The sequence below is a fragment of the Pisolithus orientalis genome (assembly GCF_024613125.1).
Source record: "Pisolithus orientalis strain OTSU chromosome Unknown F5J12scaffold_4, whole genome shotgun sequence".
Lineage (NCBI taxonomy): Eukaryota > Fungi > Basidiomycota > Agaricomycetes > Boletales > Pisolithaceae > Pisolithus > Pisolithus orientalis.
The window spans coordinates 567,041-588,404 of NW_026260785.1; the positions used below are offsets into that span (position 1 = coordinate 567,041).

Below are 21,364 nucleotides of genomic sequence, written 5' to 3' on the forward strand. Positions count from 1 at the left end.
CATTTGTGTCGTACATGTAATTATGCGAGTTCATGCGTTTTCTGGCTTGTGACTTGTCCTCGAATTTGTGTATAACTTCAGCTGCAGGCACCCTCAGATGATAAGACTACTCTTCCATGGGTCCTTCGTCTTCGGTATTGGCAGGTTCCTCCTCCTGGCTGGCTTCGCCGTTCGCTCTGGCCTCTCTTTGTGCATTGCGGCCTTGAACGCCTAACGGTATGAGCATGAACACTTGCAAGACTAGTATATCAAGGTATTGAATCTGACCTCCACTTTGTGCCAGCGGCTTGGCATGCTGTCGTAGCCACTCTTCCGACTCCCATACTATCAGCGGCATAAAATCAGTATACATGTGTAAGCACGTCTGGGAGGCATAAACGGACTGGCTCTGTTCCCTTGTGCGGGCTGAATAGCGGCTTTCACTGACTTGGCGAGGTTGACCTTCAAAACTTTTCCGTGTAGTTCATTGAGGTCCATATTGTCGATTGCATCCTGAGCATCAGCGGCGGAAGCGTAAGTGACAAAGGCGAAGCCACGGTGTTTTACATCTGCAAAAGAGCGACATGATCACGCGTTTTATGGTGCGCAGACGAATGTCGTAGCATAGACCTACCCGCCTCTTGAGCTGGATTTGTTGCAGCAGAGGGAAGCTGAACTTCCACGATGTCTCCTGTTTGAAGTTGAACATGTTATATAGAGATGGACCGGGAAGAACGCACGCACCAAAGGGTGAAAAATGCTCGTAGATGACAGCTTCGTCCACGTCCTCGGCGAGCCCTCCTATGAATATTGATTTCTTGCCCCTTGTCTCCTCCTCCATCGTAATCTTGATCACAGAGTTTCAATATTGTATTGCGCGTATCTTCCGAAACACTGCCACCACTTATAGCAAACACCATCTCATCCATTCACCGCGTAGTATAGCTACCAACCTCACATGTACATATCCGTCACCTGGATCTCGAGAGAAAAGGTTTCCCTTACCGAAGAATGACACTAGCTGGGCACGAATATGTGTTGCCCGCTCCCATGCCTGGGAAGTAAAGCCTCCGAACGGTCGTTTTTATCGTCCCGAGCTTTACAACCGTGTCTGCTGTTTGCCCCCTATGGTAAGCTGCAGTGCCGCAACTATGCTGGTTTGGACTCGCTCGTCTCATCCCAATGTAATATCCGGTATGGGCTGTTTCTCCCCGTTCCCCATTTCAGCAACGACTTCCCTTGTTCCTACTTCCTGAGGGGTAGGGCCTATATTATGGCGTTCTGTACCCTCCAGTAGCATCTTGTTGACTCTTCCCATGTTCCCCTCACGCGAGGAGCACTCCGGGTCCCCCCGCTCCCCGCCATCATCTCCCTCTTCATCCACGTTGTCTCTTGATGAAGAACAAACCAACACTCGCCTCAAGCCTGACTGGTCAAAATATCGGAGCATCTTCGAGTGTAATGGATATCACCTCGAGACCGCGCGAGATGTCAAGGATTATTATCTCCATAATGACAGGCGTGGCATGAGCCCCGCATATCGTCGCGCATGCGCATTGCAAGATGATGACGCATTGTGCGGAGATCCTGGTTTGGTAAGTGGGCACTCACTGTGGTATGTAGAAGTTGATACTGAGATCTCTCAGCCCGACAATCTTTTCAGAGGCACCCGCTACAAAGATGGGAAGAAGCTGGTAGTCAAAGCCGTCCATCCACTCAGCAGAGAGCTGGATATTGCGCGATACATATCCTCGCCAGCGTTGCGCGGAGATCCCATGAATCATTGCATACGTAGGCGACATGTTTCCTCTCTTTCTCCTAATGGTCGCGGCTACGGGGAACTCCATCTATGCAGCGATACTTGATTTTCTCGACGTTCCCTCGGACGGAATTTGCTTTGTTGTTATGGAAGAGTGGTCCTCATGCCTGCTATCCCATCTGCCAATCACACTGCACGAATTCCTATCAGCTATCCACCAATGCATTGAGGTGAATGCGAATGGATGTATTTCCGCGAATATCGTTCAGCTGACATGTGCTAGCACGTCGTCTTTTTGCATAGGTATTGCATCGTACATTTCGACATCTCCATATACAACTTCGTTACCGACTACCGCGGTCATTACGCTTGCATAGACTATGAGTTAAGCCGAAGGCTTGACATCGATGGCCCTCAAGTCTTCTCACTTCGGGGGACGGAAATTCCCCCCGAACTTGAGCGTGGAGAAGCGAGCGATCCCTACATGGTAGATATATGGGCTTTAGCCATGCTGATTCTCAGATCGTGCGAAGTGAGTGTTGTCCCTTGGCTGTTGGTCTGCCGCGGTAACATTGTTTTGTATGCTAGGCAACTGGGTTCGGCATTCCAGAGCTTTTCCACATCGCAAGAAGTATGCTCAATGAGTGTCCTGACAAACGACCTTGTGCCTTAGCGGTGCTTCGAGCGTTCAGGCGACTGCTCTGGATCAATGGAAGACCTTCTCAGTAGAAGGGCCTCTTGAACTTACTATCAATAATTGCGTTATTACTTGATCCACCACACCAGTTCATAAGGCAACTTACGAAGCCGACCGATGTAGGATTGAGACCCACTTAGCTAATATCACTAAGGTTAATCGAGGCTGCCAGTCCTGGTTTATATTTCAGATCGGCTGATAACACAACATGGTCGAAAGAACATGTAACCGCTAATTTACCTGGAAAACTTCACAAAGGAAAACAGAGGGGATGTAATATACACACGAGAACGAACCGCATGGAGCCAGGCAGCACAAGGTAGATTAAAGTATTGACATAGAGAACTAGCACTCTTGATAGACAGGATTATACGATGAGAAGTTGTCTTCGTCGGGAAATGGGAGTGGGTCAAGCTCAAAGCGGTCGAAGTAGTAGTCCGTGGTGCGAATATACACGTGGGGAAGGGAGCTCGCCCGCCGACGTTCCCCTTGAAGCTGCACGTCAGTTGGATGTGCAAAGCACAATTCCGAAGAGCGGTACAACGACGGCGTGGACGGCGCGTCAGACTCGTCATCAGAAACGTCCTCTATAGCCTCCGGGAAATCATCTAACTCGTCGATATCATAGTAAGGGAGGGCATCATAGGCAGAAGGTGGTGAAATAGCAGGAGACTCAATGATGGGACCAAGTTGACAAGGACGAACGAGTGGGGGATGAAACGGTGGATATGGCACAGGGTAAGGGTTCTCGATAGCAGGAGAATAGTAAGCATTTTGGTTCAGCAAGTCGTCAGAGGATGACATAGGGGAGGTAAGGGGACTGAGCGGTGAATCGTCGTCGTCTTCGACGGGGACACCGGGAGTGTCGCTGTCTGACCCAAACTCATCGTCTCCCTCGTCGCCTAAGGACTCTAGGAGAGAGTCGAGCCATTCAGCTTCAGAGGAATGCATGTCAGTTGCGCCACGAATAACCAAGTTACTAGCATCTGGGAACATGAACGAATAGTTTTCCTCTGCCTCACTCTCGTCCGCGTCCTTACCCTCGTCATGTTCAGCGGGTAGAGCGTTTGGACTGGTCGAGCTAGGCACTGCAGGTGGCGGTGGACATGGTTGGAAGCGGAAGACAGAATTTTTCAAGAGTACCCAGCGGTGGAGATTGCAGGTGTCCTTTCCACCAATGGCCGCCTGGAGCTTGTTGCGGGCCATTGTAAACAAGCTGAACGCTTCTGCAGACATGTACAAGGGGAGAGTTTTGTGAAGGACTAAGGACGTGTGGCGTCTGGCGCGTGACAACGGTATATCAACATGGATGGCCTATGAGGAACATGGAGACACATACGGGTGTGTGGGAGTGTTTTTCACCGGTGTATGCGGTATACGATGAAGGGTTCGAAGAGGATGGTGCCGTTGTTGGATTGACGGGCGAGTTTGTCGACCATGCTTCAGGGCGGGAGTACGCTGCCGTGTGGCAAGGGGACGGAGCGGGGGACGGGGGGAGACGGCTGTCACTGTCAGGGTCGGCGTCGACGATGTTATGTGGACATGGTGGTGGAAGAGGAACAAAGTGTGGGGGGAACGGGAGGGTGCCGTCCGGGCGTATATAGTCCTTTTTGAAATTATTATTACCGGCCAACGACGTGACTCGCCACTTCGCCGTGGGGCAAACAATGCCAAACATCCACCACCGACGTAATCGTAATCCTGGCATTCCAATGACCCTCCTGCACAAATATGTATGTACGTATGATGGCACCACATGTCTCTCCGATGGCAGCTGCTTCTCATCCCTCGTCCATCTGGTCGTCTCCCCCTGTCTCCCCCTTGACCGTCTCGATTAGCTTTTTCAATTTGTTGACGCTTTTGGGCGACATGTCACGTGCAATGGCGAGCCATTGTGCTGCCCTGACCTCATCACCCATAAGTCGGTACACCTTTGCGAGCTGGAACACGACATTCGACTCTTCGGGTGACGAATCCCGCAGCTTGTGCAAATCTTCAGCTGCCTCCTGCGAATCCCATGATAAGAGTGTATATAAGAACACGTCATCTTCCATAACCGCTTGGGGCGTATCCGCACCTTGTACCGCTTCATCGAGATAAGGATTTTCGCTCTTCTATACCGAACCAGGGCGTTGTCCGGCGCCAGCCGTACTGCCTGATCAAATAGAGAATGTGCCGCAGCCTTATCTTCACGTCGCTCCACCGTCTGTAACGAGTCACGCTCAGTCACTCGGTTAACAAGAGAAGACATTTATCTCCCCGACGGGAGATTGCTGCCACGCACCATGCCAACACATCCGAGGAGCACCGCGTTTCGAGGATGTATATCCAGCGCTTTACGATAGTGATACTCAGCAAGTCGGATTTTGCTCATGCGCAAATAGCATGTGCCCAGGCCATACCTGGTTATCATAAACCCAATCAGCCGAGTCTGCCACAATGGCGCCCGCGCGTCAAATACATTGCCGGACTAACGTACCAAGCATTGTAATGTCGAGGATCCGCACGCAGAGCTCTTTGAAAAAATGAAATGGCTTTGTCGAGATCTTCGTCTAGAGACTCATGCCCACTCAAGGTGTATGCATAAGCACAACAGGGATCCAACTCAGCCGCCCGACGAAAACATGTCAAAGCCTGGGAACGTTCCTTCTGCAAGGAAAATAGGTTTCCAGTCGCAATCCAAGCCTGCGGCGAACACGCGTCGATGTTCATTAATTCCTGCGCCAGATATGAAAGGTGCACGTTGCGTTGTAGGTGCCACAATAGAGTTGAATACACTTCCATATCATCCAGTCGATAAGGCTCGAGATCCCTAGCAGCCCTGAACGCACGTTCAGCCTAAAAAGCCGCAAGCAGTATTTAGTCAGTCTCATGGCCGCGCGGAACATAAAACACCATGAAGGTGGTTTACGTACAGACGCATACTCCAATCTCTCATAGTAAGCTCGCCCTGCCATAGCCAGTACCCACGATGACTGCTGGTGCACAGCAGGCATCTGACCAATCTCCGTAAGACAAGTATAACAATCATATACCGACAAAGCTCGCGTGGCTTTGGCGAAACGCCGCACCAAATCGTAGATGTAGTAGGCAGCCAATTCTACTTCATAGGTCTCTTGAGCTGCCTGTTCATCTACAAGGGTCCAGTTATTCGGCCCAGGGGAAGCCTCGGAAGCTGGTGAGTTGGAGGATGCAACCTCGGCAGCGGCGATAATAGCATCATCGTCGAGGTCAGTCTCGACCGAACGAGATCTTGAAGTCGTTAGCTGACGGCGACGTTCTCGGACTGGTGGATGCTACGGAACACAAGATTTGAGCATACGCGCAGGGTCAACAACAGTCCCACGCAGGAAACACCAACTTTTCCAGACGCTTTATTAGATGTGCCGCTCAACAACCGCGTGCTTCGCCGCGGACCGAGGACTATGTTCCCGACGGTTCGCTCATTCTTTCCGGTCCCAATAATCGTCTTGGAGTTCTGAATGGGCTGAGAACGGCGACTGGGTGATGAGAAGATGTTAGCAAATGTCAAGGCCGGGCGGGCGCGTGCCTTTTTCAGAGTTTCGTCTACAAAGGCTTTCGATGACTTGGTTTTCGTCGCTTCGATACTTCGCTGTCGAGTTGTGGGGCGCAAACGTTTCTGTACCGGACCGGTTTCATCTGTCGAGGAAAGCGGCCGGACAGGCGGGTGTGATGGTCCTGCTGGAACATTCTCTGCACGACTATGACGCACAGGGGGTTGGAGGAAGGAATTGTCAGTGGGGAAGAAAGAATCACTAGCAGCTCTGACAAATACAACGGCATAAACGTCTGACTCGAAACATCAGAGCTGAACAGTAATCTTACATAGAGTCGCGTGGTCCATTCGGGAGTTCCATTCGAAGTGGCTGAGGGACATTTTTACGAGTTCGAAGGAGAATACTTCGTCCGGTGTCGGGGAAGAAGAGTTCAGCTCCAGCAGCAGTGGGCCCTGGTTGCACCTTGATTGGCGGTGGCTCTGCAGGAGCAGTTCGCTTCGTTGGTATAGGTTTAGGAGGGAAGATCTGGTCGACTTCAGGAGCAGTCCCTGGCAATATCCAGTTACGAAATTATCAGACGACTGCACAGATGAATGTAGTTACCAAGGGAACAAAGTCCTTCAAAGGCCTCCCATACCATCGGATCAAGTGATAGCGCTTGCGAAAAGCTAGAAGTAGCTTTCCCGGGCACATTCCCCTTCATGGCGAACGTGCCAGCTCGACATCGAAGCGCCGCTTCCTCTGAAAAAGCACGGGTAGTGCGAGAGCTCGTCGTAGCTACACATCGATTCATTAGAACAAAAAGGCATATCCCTTCAAGGTTCATAATCACCCACATGTCGGCAGGTCGCTCAAGTCCTGCAAACGAGCCTCCAGAGCTTCGCGGGCCTGACGATGTCGTCCTAGAGCTGAACAGCACTGTGCTCTGATCTCCAAGCACCCATTGCATCGATTGGTTTGTTCGTTTGGGTCGCTTACGATCTTGAGCGCAGAATGTGGCTGCTTCGAACGGAGAAGCGCGGAAGCATAAAGGTGGCGTGCGTCATGGCTGTCCATGTCCATGGCATAATATCTTTCGGCATAGAACAGGGCGGATCGGACGAGCTCAAAGTCGAGACACGTCCATATGAGCGATTGGAAACGCTGCCCGATGTGCGGGGAGGACGCGACGAAGGCGTCCGTGGTGGCTTTCGAGTCTTCAGTTGTTGCATGACTAGTGTTCAACATCAGAGAACTACCCGTCACCGTACAGATCAATCCGTCGTCGAAGTAAGGCTTGACGAAACTCGAAGTTGTATGAGAACACGAAAACTCACTCAACTCGACACGGGCTTGCCAAGCGGCCTCTGGGTTCTCAGAAGTGCAAACCAACCGCGTGCTGTACATCACGTGACTTAGTGTTTTTCCTATGTACTAACAAGTTACGCGTAGATGTAGATAAAGAGAATTAGTGACCGTGTGCATCTGGCTCTGGTTTGGGTTCTGAAAGGAATGGGGTGCTAATCAGTTCGCCGCATATTCCAACAAAGACGTACGTACCTGGTGCACATTGAATTGCATCATCGATCCGTAACAGCGAGATGGCCGCCTCGTATGCTGATTTTAAGCTCTTTACTTTGCTCAGTGTCGGCTCGAGTACTCCAGCAGCAACGTTGTCTCGGACGTCTCCATTCAAGAGGTCAAGTCCATAGCGCAGGAGTGCCTTCTTCGGATCGCCGGCCGGGGCGTTTTGTGCCGCATTGTGATATGAACGGAGTTTTGCGACGAGTTCTGTCGAGTCCTTGGCAGCATTCACTGCGAGTTGCTTTGGGATCGTCAACAAAGCAGTGGCAAACTCGGCAATCGCCAGCTGCTCCCTTGAGCCCTAATATAAACACCGCACTTAGATTTATACTCGAAACGTGCATTCTGAAGCGAACATACCAGAGTAGTCGCAAAGTTTTCTAAATATACGCTGAGCGCAGATTCGACAGCACCACCGCCAGGAACGACAGAGCCACTCTCCAGTGTTCGCTTGATGATTGACAGAGAGTCGTGTAGAGCTCTCTCCATCTCATCAAGCATGTAGTCATTTGCACCACGCAAAATGATGGATGCCGAATTGACGACCTTGGTGCCTTTGATGAGGATCAGTTCGTCATCTGAGATGCGTTCTTGGACGACCTCGTCGGCCGTGCCAAGGTAGCTAGATTCATACGTCTCCTCTCCCTCCAGGTTGGCTAGGCTTGAAACCAGGGTGCCTCCCGTGGCCTTGGCGATGCGACGCAAGTCCTCCTTGCGGCAACGACGTACTGCCATTGCGCCTGCCTCCACAAATTCCTTTAGGCATAGATCGTCAATACCCTTGGTGGTCAGCACGACATTCGCTCCCGCTGCCAGTATTTTGCGGATGCGTTCTAAGGTAATCTCTGCTTCCCTGCATAGATTTAGGAAGAGCTGTAGTTTACGAGAAAGATCATACCTCTTCCTGATTTCCTCTAGTTGCTCCGGGTCATCTACGAGTATCTGAATGCCAAGTTGCATGCGAGTTTTTTGAAGATTTATATCAAGACAAGCAATTTTGGCGTTGGAGATGCGTTTTTTCATGGCTTGGATGATATGTCAGTTGGAAGACGCATCATATGGGCATATATGCACCTTGACTTGCAACTGTACAGTTAAGTGCGTATCCTTGGACAAACAAAGACTCCCTTGCACTCTTTCCGTGGGCTTTCAACACGTTCACGGCCTTGACTGGGTACTTGATGTCACCGCGCGGGTTGATGGACCTGACGGAAAGCATGGCGTCGACAGCCATGGGTGCAAATAAATCGTCGTCGCTAAGGAAAAAAAAAACAGATTATCGACAGGCTCTGGGCAAGAGGAGTACTGGTGACACGTACTTTGCGAGGATCTTGCTTGACATGCTTGTTTTTGCAGCATTGGTCAACGCGTCACGTCCTAGTGCGTCGACCTTGACACTCAAATTGTCTTGCATGAACCGGACAGCTTCCTTGCAAGCGAGCCGATAGCCAGTAATGATAGTTGTGGGGTGAATCTTTGCCTTGACGAGTTCATTGGCGCGTCTGAGCAGTTCTGCAGCAATAATGACTACGGATGTTGTGCCATCGCCGACTTCCTTGTCCTGTTTTTGTGCGAGATCGATGAAGACCTTCCCTGCAGGGTGTTCGACTGACAGCAGGGAGAGGATCGTGGCACCGTCGTTCGAGATGGTGACTTCCTAATGGGTAGTGAGCATCGATCTGTGCATAGAGTGGAGTGGAGTTGTATACCCCGATGTTGTCAACGAGCATCTTGTCTAGACCCAAGGGGCCCAGCGAGCTCTTGACGATGTTTGCAATGGACAGTGCAGCAGTCACTATTGATTAAAGATCAGACCGACTTGGACGGAACCAAGATTATGTTTTCTCGCCATTCTGATCTCGGATGTCCTGGCCAGAAACTCTGTCCCCGCCCAGGAATGCGCCAGCCCTTGGATCGCGTTGGAACATGTCGTTTCAGTGCTTGCCGTTTAGTAGTGTCGAGAGGAAAGATCAGCATGGCTGACATAATGGATTTCCTTATCGGGAAATGTCGGGTACGCCGTCGGGCATCCCACTGCGGGTACACACAATATCTGATACGCATTAGAGTCCCACTAATATGTCACCCCCAAGACGTCGGATATCCTATGTCATATCACCCTCAGCAGACCCAGTGCCACGCCTGAAACTACCTCCCATCGGCGTTTCTCGACATGGCTCGCCACAGCCTCTCATCATCCCTTCACAGCTCCCCCCAGAATGTCCCGACGACCAGTCAGTCCACGACCCTCATCCAAGACACAGGCTCGGCGTCATGGCCCTCGCACTCGACTCAACCACTCAGCTGGAACAGCGAGCCGCACCAGAAGGCATACTATACACAGGCAGTCGAGACGGTCAGGTCATCTCCTGGGACTTGGGTCTCCCATACAGAAAGAGGCACGCTCAGCCCCATGGGCATCCTAACAGGTGGGAACGGTTGACTAGCATGGTAGATGAAACTTGGGACGACGATGCGGAAGAAGAAGAAGAAGAACGCCGTGATGGTGACGTATTGGGGGATGTAAAGGAGAGCGGAGCAAGGAGGTGGAAGGACAGGCGCAACAAGGGCGGAGAAATGCCGTACGAGCATCAATGGGAACTTGATATGGACGCACACGAATTTCCCTCGGTATGCACGCTAATTCCTGTCAGCCCTCTTCCACTCCCAATCAAACCCAATGATCACAGCGGCCTCAGTTCCGACAGTGCGTCCAATTGCACACAGATTGGATCAACGACATCCTTCTGTGTAATTACAACCAACTAGGTCTCGTCCCCTCACGTGTATAATTATTACCTGTTTCCCCACTCTGACTTGCCCTGCCGTAGTCATTTCCGCATCGTCCGACGGGACCGTGAAATCATGGAGCCCCCACGCGGACACGTTCACAGAACCTTCAACTATCGGCTTTCACGCGGACTATGTCCGTTGTCTCGCGTTAAGGTGACCCGAACGAGAGTCTTTTTGTCGATTCCTGAATTCTCCTCCCCCTGTCATAGTCGTGAACGGAATTGGGTTGCATCGGGATCGTTTGACCGGACCATCAAACTTTGGGACCTCACCCGTACATCATCCGCACCGGAACCCCTCCTGACGTTGAATCCGCCTGACCCAGCTGTGTCCAAGGCATCTGTGTACTCTCTGGCGGTAGACCCTTATGGCCACATCGTTGCCAGCGGTTCTCCCGAACGCGTCGTCCGGATGTGGGATTCCCGTTCAGGGAAGCGCGTAGGGAAACTCGTTGGACATACGGAGAATATTCGTGCAATATTAATATCCGAAGATGCGAGATATGTATGACCGCCAGATCTCTCTCCAGGACGTTACCTCTAACAACATTAATTCAGCTCCTCACAGGCTCTGCAGATGGTAGGTCCCCTGGTGACTTCTACTCGCTCTCTACTCAACCTCCGGAAGCTTCCATCAAGCTTTGGTCACTTGCTTCTCAGCGCTGCTTGTACACTTTTACGTATCACACAGACTCTGTTTGGGCCCTACACTCTTCACACCCATCATTGGAAGTATTTTACTCTGGAGATAAGTCAGGCATCGTTTGCAAGGTAGATGTGGAGGACTGCGGAGATGTCACCGATGGTGCATGCATTGTCCTTTCGCGAGACCCTTGTGGCGAGACTGGCGACGGTGTTAACAAAATTGTCGCTGCCGACGACGGGTTACTCTGGACCGCATGTGGAAGTTCTACCGTAAGCCGGTGGAAGCTTCCCAATCGTGTTCATGAGCACTCCGTAGAAGGCAGTGGAAACCTAGCGCCCGATCCCTCAGCTACCACTAAACGAAGGAAGCGTGTTTCGCTCGGAACCGATTCGGCCTGGTTACCATCTTCGCCATCACGCCATCACGGTAGGTTCCTTCTTTCAGTAAACAGATTGCCACTCACTTGGCACCAAAGGCCACAGAGATAAAGTGTCGTCGTACCCGGGGGTCCCATGGGGAGCTTTGGTTCAACTTACCTCACCGAATGGGCCCTACACTCCTTCGTCGTTTGTAACGAAAGCTCGTGATGCGGAGGTAGCCACTCTTTACTCCGCTGCTTCCATTGTGTCTGTTCCGGGGGGACCATCCGTGTTCGGAACAGCGTTGCAGCAATCCTCCGCAGTCGTACCGCCGTCGAGCACGCTACGAAGCATGAAGAGTTTGGCTTCGATATCAAACACGGATCATGATCTGTCGCATGACAATCGCCCACTCCACGAGATACCCGAGCTAGCTCCCGACGCTGAACCATACAATGCGGCTCCTGACTCCGTCATCCCAGGTTCACACGGCCTCGTGAGAGCGATCTTGCTCAATGATCGCATGCACGCTCTGACAGTGGATACGAAAGGTGAAGTTGCAGTGTGGGATATTGTGCGCGGTATCTGTTGTGGGAAGTACACCAAGGAAGACGTTCGAGCTGCCAGTCGGTGTGGAAGTGCGAAGGGCAGTGCACGTTCGAAAGGGAGCGAAAGCGCATTTGGAGAGAAGGATATAAGCCCCAGAGAAGCGCTCGAAGTTGTCCGAGAACGAATTGAGGGAGAAGCTGTCATCTCATCTTGGTCATCTGTGGACACTAAAGCTGGCGTACTTACAGTTCACCTCAACGAGAGGTGTTTCGATGCTGAAATTTATGCTGATGAAGCGGGTTTTGAACCCAAACATCTTGGTGACGAACAAAGGAGTGAGCTGAGTTTCCCCTCGGACTCTCCGCTGCCGATGCTAACAGAGTACGTGTGTTTTATGTCTTGTAGTTAATATAGGGAAGTGGGTACTGCGCAACTTGTTCCTTGGGTTCATTCGAGAAGAGCAGCGAATTCGAAGGAGGCGGGAGGGCAGCGTTTCTGACTCAAACCTGATCACTCATACCAATCTGCATCGTGATCTGGCGCCCACGCATATGGACATTCACCATGATGCATCGAGTTCTACCGGGAGGCGCTCCACTTCAGAGGTCTCAAGTCGGTCATCCACTCGCACAGCTATCAGCACTGTAGTCTTTACATCGCCACACGCCACGCCAGCCATTCTTCCTTCCGTACCAGCAGCCACGAAGGTTTTACCACTATTACCACCCATGATTCCTTTGTCCACCTCTAATACTGGTCAATCCCAGGTGCCCATCACTCGAACACATGCTTCATCCAACGATCGAACTCCGATGCCCATTCGAACTCACGGTCTCGACGCACCACCACCGTACACTGCTTCTCACGACAGTGATTACTTCACTTTCCGCTCCCAGCAACCATCCGCTGCGAATGTTGCAGTAGCTGGGGGTGAATTACCTGGTAGCAACGACCCAAGCAGTCCTACGAAAGTGGGCGCCGACAGTCCAACATCGGCCACTCCTGGCACTCCGAGTACGGGAGGTTTCATGGGCCTGTTCAAAAACTTTGGTAAGGCGCCTGGCCGAAGGTCGGTTGCTGAGGCCACCCCAGGTTCCCCGGTAGCGGGGGGCGCTGGGAGTCTGAAGGACGTCTCGACCCTTCCTGAGGTAATATCAGTAGTTGTGTCAGTGAGTACCCGTTGGTAACGCTTCCCCGTAGGAGCACGAGACGAAGATGACCAGGACACCTGCACAAATCCTCCTCTCAAACGCCATCTCACCCCCGTCATCTAGTGAAGTGCCGACACTCGCTTTACCCCCAAGTATAACTGTTATGATATGTGACGAATATTATCCTGGGTGGAGGACCATTTATAGGGCGAGTGTCTCAAACATGTCCGATACGTATGCACTAGAGGAGGCATTGCCTCTCTGGTTGCTGGAATACCTCCTGATGAATCGGGCGCCGCCACCACCTAACATCAAGCTCAGCTTCGTCCTCCTGCCCTGGCCTAATCCGGAGCCCGGGGGTGTACAATTACCAGAACTTTTGAACACGTACGTGTTTGGTCTGACCTCTAACGGCCCTATGTACTGAGGACCTACCAACAAATGACTGGGATAGCGCACATTCGAAGCTGACTGCGAGCAGATTTCTCAGAGTGAGGAAGTTGACCCACCACGTATGTGTTAGAAGTCCATTGTTTTTCTTGTCGGTTTACTCACTGTCCACCTAGGTGCAAGAAAAATTGGAGAAGCTTTCGGGGCCGCCCGGGTCGCCCGGGTCGCCAGCAATGTCCTTCTCGCATCTAGAACTAATGGCTCCTAACAGGCAGCATCGAGCTAGGGCTGAGGAAGTCTACGAGATCTTATGTAACGACTCGGTGCTTCCACTGAACATGACATTGGGTGCTGTGCGGCACTACTTTTGGAGACATTCTTCGGAGCTGGTCATGCATTACCGCTTGCGCAGGCGCCAGTCAGTATACTGCGATACCAGTACTTCTGTTGACCAGTAGAGAAGAAACGTCGATCCTGTTCCTTTGATTCATCCAGCAGTCCACAGCTACTTGCGCATACTAGGTAGATAGATAGACCTATACATTATACAGCACCTGCGGTATTCAACGACGGTATTTCATTCAATCCAACGGCGGGTGTTGGCCTTCGCACTACAAGGGGGGTAATTCCCAGAAAGCGTTGTCACCTGGCAATGTCGATCTCTTCACGTACTGCACTGAAAGGTTGTTGAATGCCGTGGGGAATGATTCTGATACGGGAAGTGGACAAGATTCGACGATAGGTGCTGTGGTTTGGTCGCAGCCTCATGAGGACATGGAATCTGAAGTCCTTCTACAACAACGCACCTAAGCGCGCTAAACACGGGGACTCCACTTCAAGCTTGGAGATGGCATTACTGTACCGAATAAGTTTGGTCAGATGACATGCCATGAAATGGCAGGAAAGGCGCACTGCTCAAAATAATCATAGAAATTATTGGCGACCAGCACCATGCTACACAAGCGCTCGCGTGACCAGTTAGTGCGGAGGACCATTTCGTATAGCACCAAGTCACAATGTGGCATATAAAGTATCGTTGGACAGTCTAGTGAATGCTGCACGTCCTTCAACAAAATGCCAAAAGTCAGCGGCGGTGGCTCCTATGAAAAAAAGGGACGCATTCACCTTCCTGTCGTTAAAACACTGCATTCCGAGGACCCGGAAAAGCTCCACATCTGCACCCGTGAATACTGGATCGTATAGGGAAACGTTCATCAGGCCCTAAAATGGTTCAGCCCGCAGAACGGCTCCGTGAACCTGTGGCCCCAGTCGGGTGGGAACTGTTCGTCTACGCACTATATCTGCGAAGGAGCACAGTCGGCTCAACAGAGCGAGCTGCGCTCGGGCGTCCCGCGACCCAGCTGGGCTGCCAAGGCCGAGACAGAGGACCTTGCGGGGCTTGATGCACATATCACAAAATGCAAACCTTAATCGCTCTGCCGCAATAATGGAGCGGAATGAAATGTTATCCGTGTTTTGATGTGAAGGGTCTGACAGGCTTACCCTCGCAATCCGATACCCAAGTCCCATCAGTAGAAAGATCCTCCTTTGTCCGTCTCAAGAGATCCAAGGGGGACAGGGTCTCCTTGTTAGCCTTTCCCCTCCGCTTCTTCCGCGGATTGACGCGAATAAACGGCTCGTATGCAAATTTATCGCTCTGCATAGTAAGGAGATGACTTGCAGCGTAATGGCAGAAGCCAAGAAGTTTCGGAGACCTTTAATAGCAAACTGGTGAAGATTTATGCCGGTACATGCTTGCAGATGCGAAGTCGATTGTCTTCCATCGAGTCTTTGGTTTACAAGCCTACTGGTTTGATGAAATGTGGAGTAGTACAGGTCCCTACAACGTCTGCTGATTCCATAACTCATCACCCAAATGTGTTACGATCTCCACCCCAATGTCCTTATTGACCTTCCGCATTTCTTCGGTTCCCAGCTTCGTGATTCCAACAGCGACCGCATGTTCCTTTCCCTCAGCGAAGACAGCCACAGGCGTCCCTGCAGGCAGAGCATTCTCCGGCGGTGGAAGATAACCTCCAGCAGATGTTAAACCAGGGCACATCATATTGGCACCGGATAGAAGGAAACGTATCGCCCCCCGATCAATGCCTACCCTGGGCAGTATAAACGGATCTATAGGTAAATAGAGTCGGTGACCCAGTATACGGAGGCGCTTTGAATTTTTTACTTACACTTGTGAAGTAGTCGTAGGGTAGGGTAGATCGGCCCGTCTGATTGTTGGAAAAACAGTGGTTCGCCATGGATAGTGTATATCGAGATATGGTTTCTGCTATCTTGTCGCAAAGGCTGTCGTAAAGAAAAGATTCAACGAGGAGGTGGAATCGCACCATTTAACGTGGATCAACGACTCCTTCTTCGGCCATATCTGCTCGAGTGTTTCGGCTCCTATCTTGCATTGCGAGAGTATGGCTGCTCTGATGGATCGCTGTACAGAAGATTTGGGAGGTGTTTGGCCCGTCACGTCAGTAGACGGTGAAAACCTGGGGAGTCATGAGCGCTATACAGGAAAGAGATTTGAGACTGATCACTTGTTGAACATGGTGGTCGTATCAAGAACTTATTTTACGACCTAATGTATGGTCACAGTACAAACGTCCCACCATCGATCTGTATTACTGTATATGTGCTTCTCAACCTATACTAATACATTATATGTCAGGCTATGGGCAAAGACAAGGTCGATAGCAGAGTGAGTTGCTGAAAAAAAGTGACTGTAGCATGATGATCGGTTCACACTCGGAAAAAAAAAGAGATATGTGGAATGCAAGCCCGGCATAGGACTCGATAAACAAAGAGAAAAATATAGTTGCTGCGATAACTCCCTATGAGATGTCCTCGTCCTTGTCCTCCAACTGCGACGGCTTCAGCATACCGGGAATGCGCATCGCGAACTCCCTTTCTGCCTCGGCTTTCCTTTGGGCCTCGTCCTCCCGTTCCTCGAGGTAGAGTTCTGCATTATCGCCCGATGAAAATTCTTTGAGTTGGATAAGGAAGTCACGCAGTGCAAGCTTGAACCTGTTGATGTCACTGTGGAACTCCCCAAGCCCCGTGACGAAGATTTGTATTTGGGTGCTGGACAAAGGTAATCAGTCAACCGCATCCAGATATTAGAAGAGTCGGTGTGCTCACTTGTGCATATGAGGGAAAGCGGTCTTCAGTAGGTTGGCGCAATACTGTTTGAGGAAGATGGAATTTGTGACGCCAGGCTCAGAGATTTGCGCGGGGTCAAACAACGGTGACAAGATTTGATTCGTCTCTACGAGTTGGAATAGTCGTGCAAGCACTAAGCTTTGGAGTTTGAAGCCGCTCTTGTGGTCTGCATCAGTCAAAACGAAGAATATGTCTTGTAGGATGCTGAGGAAGTATTGCTGGAAGAAGGCGCTGCTCACAGCCGGTTCCGCACCGGCAAAATTATTGACGACCTCCAAACACACTGCCGCGGTATCAAGAGTAAATAGCTGGACAGATATAAGGAAGACGCACAATTCAACCCAGTATCCGAAATATCCCGCATGGTATGCTTGATAGCCCAGATAATGCTGTCCATGAATAGTTTAAACTGCGTGGGTGGTATTGTGAGAAGCGCTAAGGCGGAGTCAGCAAGACGTGACAATAAGTACTGCAAATATACCTGGGAAGCAGTTGAGGTTGATAGCCCTCAGCAACTTGAAGAAGCCAACACGATGTTCCGGGAATTCAGCAAAATCTTGGTTGATCATATTGAGGGTAGGTTCAAAGACGGCGTCGAGAATGGCAGGTACTTGGGGGGTAAGCAGAGGCTGCAAGGGAACCCTGAGAAATATGAGCAGCACGACTTCAAAACATAACGTACACCGAGACGAGCAGTAATGGTTGCCATCACATTGAGGACTTCTGCATCACGGGCGGTAGGTACATTGCGGTTGTAGTCACCAAGGATAGCGTCCAGTAGTGGTGGCATGAAGTTCGTATTGACGGCCTCCAAATCTTCTGCCTTCTTAATGTAGGTCTCCATCAACTTCAGGATTTCCTTCTTGACTGTGCGCAGCTGCCGAATTTTTGGCGTCTTCGTCGCAATTGTTCCTGTTCAACTAGTTCTGTTCACTTTTCGAAGCGAGGAAAGCGACAACCAACCTTCTCGCGCAACCGTTTCACTGATGATGCCGCTCACAGCTTTATACAAGCCCAGCATGTCAAGGAATATGCGGCCAATTTGAGGTAGGTAGAAACTGCCAATAGATGTGCATGCCGAAACATTGGTCTTGAGGACGTTTGACAAAATTTTCATGTTGTCCAAGTTGCTCAATACATCTATGTTCTGCGCAGCTTGAGCCATGAGAGAATCCCACTTCAAAGCTCAAGTCAGAAAAGATATAGAGTTATGATGGATGGCTACTTGCAGCACTGTTTGGAAGTTCCATCAACTTCGTGATCAACTTTTCCTGCTGCGGCTTGTTAGGCTGAGCAGAAATCATGTGTCCGACAGCTTCATAAAACGTGTGCACCTGCGTCAAATTCGATCAGAATTAAGGTACGCCTGACTCCGCGTCAACGCACTTGTTGTGGTGAAAGGTCGACAGTGATTCTGTGCAATAGCCGCAATATTTCGTCGATAAACGGCTCTTGTTCCCCGGATTGCTGCATCACGAAGTGTCTACGGCACTTTTGTGCGATCTTGATGAACGTATCACATGCCATGTCTTGCACTCCTGCGGAAGGTTTTTAGCGGTCCGCAATTCGTAAATCAAACCTAACTTCACCTTCGTGGGTTTCGTGCATGAATTCGAAGAGCTTATTGACGACAGTCTTTAGGAATTTCCAATGGGCCTTGAGGAACCGTGGATATTGTCCGACGATGTACATGATGTCCGAGGCAACTACTGCTTTGTTGTCTTTCCCTCGCTTGATCTCGCAAAGGCCAAGCAAGTCTTTGATGACGGTCACAAGGAAGCGTTTCTCTGTCTCTTCGTCTAAAAATACTTGGCTGAGTATCCACCGGGACATTGAAATTCACAACTTACTCATCGCTCCAGAGATACTACCAATGGCCCAACAAAGGGTGTTCAAGTTTTGCCAGCTCCATTCTGAGCCATCGACTTGTTTGGCGAGCTTTTCGGTCAGGATATTCTCCGTGTCGACGACGTCCAGGTGAGTGAGATAGACGAGGAGCTCTCGCATTTGTTTATACAAGACGATCGTGTCCGACTCTTTCATGAACTCTCGCACGATCTCCCCTTCGTCATTCTCAACAATGAGTACCTGTTGTTCGATAAGCAAGAATTCCCAAAGTAAACATTGAGATACACGCCTCCTCTGGCTTGACCATCCTTTCGATGACGACGAGACGCAAGTTGCTCAAGACGTCACTGTAGATATTTTTCCGCAGATTCATGCCGTTGAGCATGTTTCCACTACCGTTCCCGAGGGTCAAGCCCATAAGAAGACCGCTGTCACCAATAGGAAGTGATTGCATCTCATCGTACAACTCCGCGACAAGCTTCGACCAATATTCGAGTGTAATCTTGAAAATCTCTCGTTCCTCGACTTGGGATATTTTGACCATATACAAATGGGCGTTGAGAAGGACATCACGGTTCGCTTCTGTTTCGACGGCGCGCAAATGGTTCGAGAGGAAGTTACAGAGGAACAGCGCAAGGTTGAGGACGAGTTCTTGACCAGCATCTGACGTTGTTGCGTATGCAGCGGCGATGTTTGTCGACGGTGGGATCATGCGGTTCACGGACGTCATGACCATGGCGAACAAGATTACGAACTTGGGGTCATACTCTGGACCAACATTCAGACCTGCTATCTCGGCCAAGCATTTCAAAGTCACGTTGCGGAAATCAGGGGCTTCGAGGAACTGGGTCCATTCAGTATGGTGAGAACGTTGAAACTATACAAACACATACACGGTTAAGCAGCAGATCAATTATGGTGGTTTCGAAGATGTAACCCAATGGTATCCAGTTCAAGAACCTCAGAAGGGTTTCCAGAGTGGCCCTTATCAAGCTGGTCTTCTGTGCTTCTTCTAGGACCTCGGAACACAACTTGAAGATCTCGCTAAACTCGCCACACATCTGATTTTTGAGGTTCTTAATTTTCGTTTGTGTCAGCTGCTCGGCCGAATAGTCGAACACTTCCTCAGAAAGGAGCCGCAAGATGACCATGTTGTTCTCGCAGAGAGAAAGGTTAGTTTTAGAGGACTCGACGAGTTCCGTGATGAATGTTGGCCAGTTGTGGGGCCATTCCTGCTTGAGGATCTGCGAAGAACAGTGAGAGAACCGCAACATTGCTGAGTTTATCTGTTTCAATCACCTGAACGAGGGCTAGATTGAGCTTGTTGAGATAAGTCTTCTCCTTCCGCATAGTTGCTTCATCTGATGCCACTTTCACTGTTACACCAACAACAAAGTTTCGGATGCCTGGAAGCGGGGGAATAAGCGCGAACGCGCGTAATCCATTTAACAATTCGGTATACCTTGACGCTGACCATCGGGGAGCGTCTTCCACCGCGTCGTAATGAGCCTCTCTAGGATCTGGAGGCCGATGTACTGTCGAGAGTCGGTTATCGCACTGTTCACAGTCCTAGGAATAGGTGTTTACCTTCGATTGGGGGAAAGTTGATCTCTCCATAATATCTGGAACTCTCGTCCAGGCGTCTGGATGCTCCTCGAATTGCGTGAGCACTTGCTGTGCCATTTGTTGCTGGAAGCGGATGACCGGCGAGTTAGTATCATATACGATGGATCGAAGAATACGATGAGGACAGACCTCCTGGCCACCTCCTGTGTAAAATGCAAGAGCAACCTTGTCTAACAGGGAGACATCGAATTCCCTGGAGAAGTCAAGTAGGCCCTGATGTTGGTTTGAACACAGGTCGTGATTGTCAGTGGAGTGTGTCGACATACCTCCATAGCTGCAATAGTACGGCACTATCAACAGATAATGACGTGAGTAGATGAGAAGAAAACAGCGCCGACGACAGTGCACGAAATGCAAGAGATCGGAGAGAACGACGAAGACGTTGGGCACAGGGTCTCAACTATGCCATCTAATCTGCTGATGTAATCAACACCCCCTAGACACATGGGCTGCTAGTCAGCTAATAAATCATCAACACTCTTGCACATGCAAGTTGGCAACGAGTCAAGGCAACTATAGGCTAGAATTACAGCAGCTGCGTGGATGGTGCTTCGGTTCTCGAGAACTGCATGCTTTTCATTTGAGCTTGAGCAACTTCATTGAAATAATGCTGCATCAGGAAATTAACACTTTACTATTTTTGACCTTTTTGTGACTTTTTTTTGACTCCTTCGTGACTATTGTGACTATTTGTGACTTTTTGGGAAGGAACCTACTATCTGTACTTTTTTTTTTGACCATATACAGCATTTTGAAGAATGAAAAGAGAACAGAATCTATTAAGACAACTAAGTGATGATATATCTAAGCCAAGAAGACTAGAAAATGTCTGAAAATTCAGAGATATTGAGCCATTGGTGTGATGCACACTGTCTGAGAGAAAAGTCACAATATCTCTTTGGAACCTCCATCAATTTGAATGTATGTGGTATCTACTGAAAGCTATGAATTAGGTGGTTTGAACAAGGCCAAAATCAGCAAGAAAAGTGCAGCCATGCCTGCAGGGCATGGGTAATGATAGTAGATTCCTTCCCAAAAAGTCACATTAGTCACAAAAAGTCAAAAATAGTAAAGTGTTATTTTCCTGATGTGACAAGATACAGTTTCTCCACCACTTCTGATAAGTACATAGTATATGCTCGGCAGTGGAGGCCACCTAGTCTTTGTAGTATGACTTGAGCTTGAGGGGCCAGCAATCACTGCAGAAATGGGATTTTAATCAGGTGTGGTGATAGTTGGGTGATAGGCCATAGTCATACTATATCCTAAGAGTAGTAAATGCTAATAATATGTCTGAGAATCATCATGAGGTGTTC

The 21,364-nt window shown here is 50.1% G+C and overlaps 9 protein-coding genes across 9 annotated transcripts; 2 read left to right on the top strand and 7 right to left on the bottom strand.

Annotated features, from left to right (window-relative positions):
* Positions 1-50: 50 nt before the first annotated feature.
* On the bottom strand, positions 51-1,155 carry F5J12DRAFT_805366 (uncharacterized protein). Its single transcript, XM_051744538.1, has 5 exons — positions 724-1,155; positions 614-670; positions 384-548; positions 268-324; positions 51-210 (listed from the first exon to the last, which is right to left on the bottom strand). The coding sequence occupies exons 1-5, from the start codon at positions 818-820 to the stop codon at positions 107-109; spliced, it is 480 nt and encodes a 159-aa protein (XP_051603473.1). The 5' UTR covers positions 821-1,155; the 3' UTR covers positions 51-106.
* F5J12DRAFT_379438 (kinase-like domain-containing protein) lies at positions 1,147-2,624 on the top strand. Its single transcript, XM_051739123.1, has 5 exons — positions 1,147-1,574; positions 1,626-1,770; positions 1,835-1,968; positions 2,022-2,270; positions 2,327-2,624. Exons 1-5 carry the CDS (start codon positions 1,296-1,298, stop codon positions 2,465-2,467), a joined length of 948 nt encoding a protein of 315 aa, XP_051603474.1. The 5' UTR covers positions 1,147-1,295; the 3' UTR covers positions 2,468-2,624.
* F5J12DRAFT_379479 (uncharacterized protein) lies at positions 2,477-3,772 on the bottom strand. Its single transcript, XM_051739124.1, has one exon. The coding sequence runs from the start codon at positions 3,669-3,671 to the stop codon at positions 2,781-2,783; it is 891 nt and encodes a 296-aa protein (XP_051603475.1). The 5' UTR covers positions 3,672-3,772; the 3' UTR covers positions 2,477-2,780.
* Positions 3,773-4,078: 306 nt separating this feature from the next.
* Positions 4,079-7,293, bottom strand: F5J12DRAFT_805377 (uncharacterized protein). The gene is made up of 9 exons (XM_051744539.1): positions 6,790-7,293; positions 6,557-6,730; positions 6,282-6,501; positions 5,797-6,220; positions 5,351-5,731; positions 4,915-5,273; positions 4,720-4,837; positions 4,513-4,641; positions 4,079-4,441 (listed from the first exon to the last, which is right to left on the bottom strand). Exons 1-9 carry the CDS (start codon positions 7,178-7,180, stop codon positions 4,217-4,219), a joined length of 2,421 nt encoding a protein of 806 aa, XP_051603476.1. The 5' UTR covers positions 7,181-7,293; the 3' UTR covers positions 4,079-4,216.
* A 4-nt stretch (positions 7,294-7,297) lies between these two features.
* Positions 7,298-9,479, bottom strand: F5J12DRAFT_805382 (chaperonin Cpn60/TCP-1 family). The gene is made up of 8 exons (XM_051744541.1): positions 9,366-9,479; positions 9,226-9,311; positions 8,836-9,173; positions 8,591-8,772; positions 8,415-8,541; positions 7,877-8,369; positions 7,493-7,817; positions 7,298-7,435 (listed from the first exon to the last, which is right to left on the bottom strand). Exons 1-8 carry the CDS (start codon positions 9,442-9,444, stop codon positions 7,401-7,403), a joined length of 1,665 nt encoding a protein of 554 aa, XP_051603477.1. The 5' UTR covers positions 9,445-9,479; the 3' UTR covers positions 7,298-7,400.
* Positions 9,480-9,790: 311 nt separating this feature from the next.
* Positions 9,791-13,861, top strand: F5J12DRAFT_714901 (uncharacterized protein; the record flags this gene model as incomplete). The annotated part of the gene is made up of 11 exons (XM_051740913.1): positions 9,791-10,147; positions 10,207-10,285; positions 10,348-10,462; positions 10,519-10,813; positions 10,867-10,888; positions 10,937-11,384; positions 11,437-12,197; positions 12,268-13,010; positions 13,063-13,400; positions 13,468-13,525; positions 13,580-13,861. The coding sequence occupies 11 exons, from the start codon at positions 9,791-9,793 to the stop codon at positions 13,859-13,861; spliced, it is 3,498 nt and encodes a 1,165-aa protein (XP_051603478.1).
* Positions 13,862-14,014: 153 nt separating this feature from the next.
* On the bottom strand, positions 14,015-15,066 carry F5J12DRAFT_715074 (uncharacterized protein; the record flags this gene model as incomplete). The annotated part of the gene is made up of 6 exons (XM_051740927.1): positions 14,015-14,148; positions 14,210-14,259; positions 14,316-14,467; positions 14,529-14,624; positions 14,700-14,839; positions 14,907-15,066. 6 exons carry the CDS (start codon positions 15,064-15,066, stop codon positions 14,015-14,017), a joined length of 732 nt encoding a protein of 243 aa, XP_051603479.1.
* A 139-nt stretch (positions 15,067-15,205) lies between these two features.
* F5J12DRAFT_805416 (PUA-like domain-containing protein) lies at positions 15,206-16,019 on the bottom strand. Its single transcript, XM_051744542.1, has 4 exons — positions 15,953-16,019; positions 15,752-15,904; positions 15,596-15,693; positions 15,206-15,536 (listed from the first exon to the last, which is right to left on the bottom strand). Exons 1-4 carry the CDS (start codon positions 15,961-15,963, stop codon positions 15,244-15,246), a joined length of 555 nt encoding a protein of 184 aa, XP_051603480.1. The 5' UTR covers positions 15,964-16,019; the 3' UTR covers positions 15,206-15,243.
* On the bottom strand, positions 16,020-20,524 carry F5J12DRAFT_805422 (CRM1 C terminal-domain-containing protein). The gene is made up of 17 exons (XM_051744543.1): positions 20,315-20,524; positions 20,178-20,261; positions 20,010-20,111; positions 19,885-19,957; positions 19,722-19,828; positions 19,316-19,666; positions 18,712-19,266; positions 18,425-18,662; positions 18,164-18,373; positions 17,961-18,112; positions 17,804-17,908; positions 17,538-17,751; positions 17,257-17,486; positions 17,056-17,203; positions 16,908-17,009; positions 16,554-16,857; positions 16,020-16,496 (listed from the first exon to the last, which is right to left on the bottom strand). Exons 1-17 carry the CDS (start codon positions 20,318-20,320, stop codon positions 16,247-16,249), a joined length of 3,231 nt encoding a protein of 1,076 aa, XP_051603481.1. The 5' UTR covers positions 20,321-20,524; the 3' UTR covers positions 16,020-16,246.
* Positions 20,525-21,364: the final 840 nt, after the last annotated feature.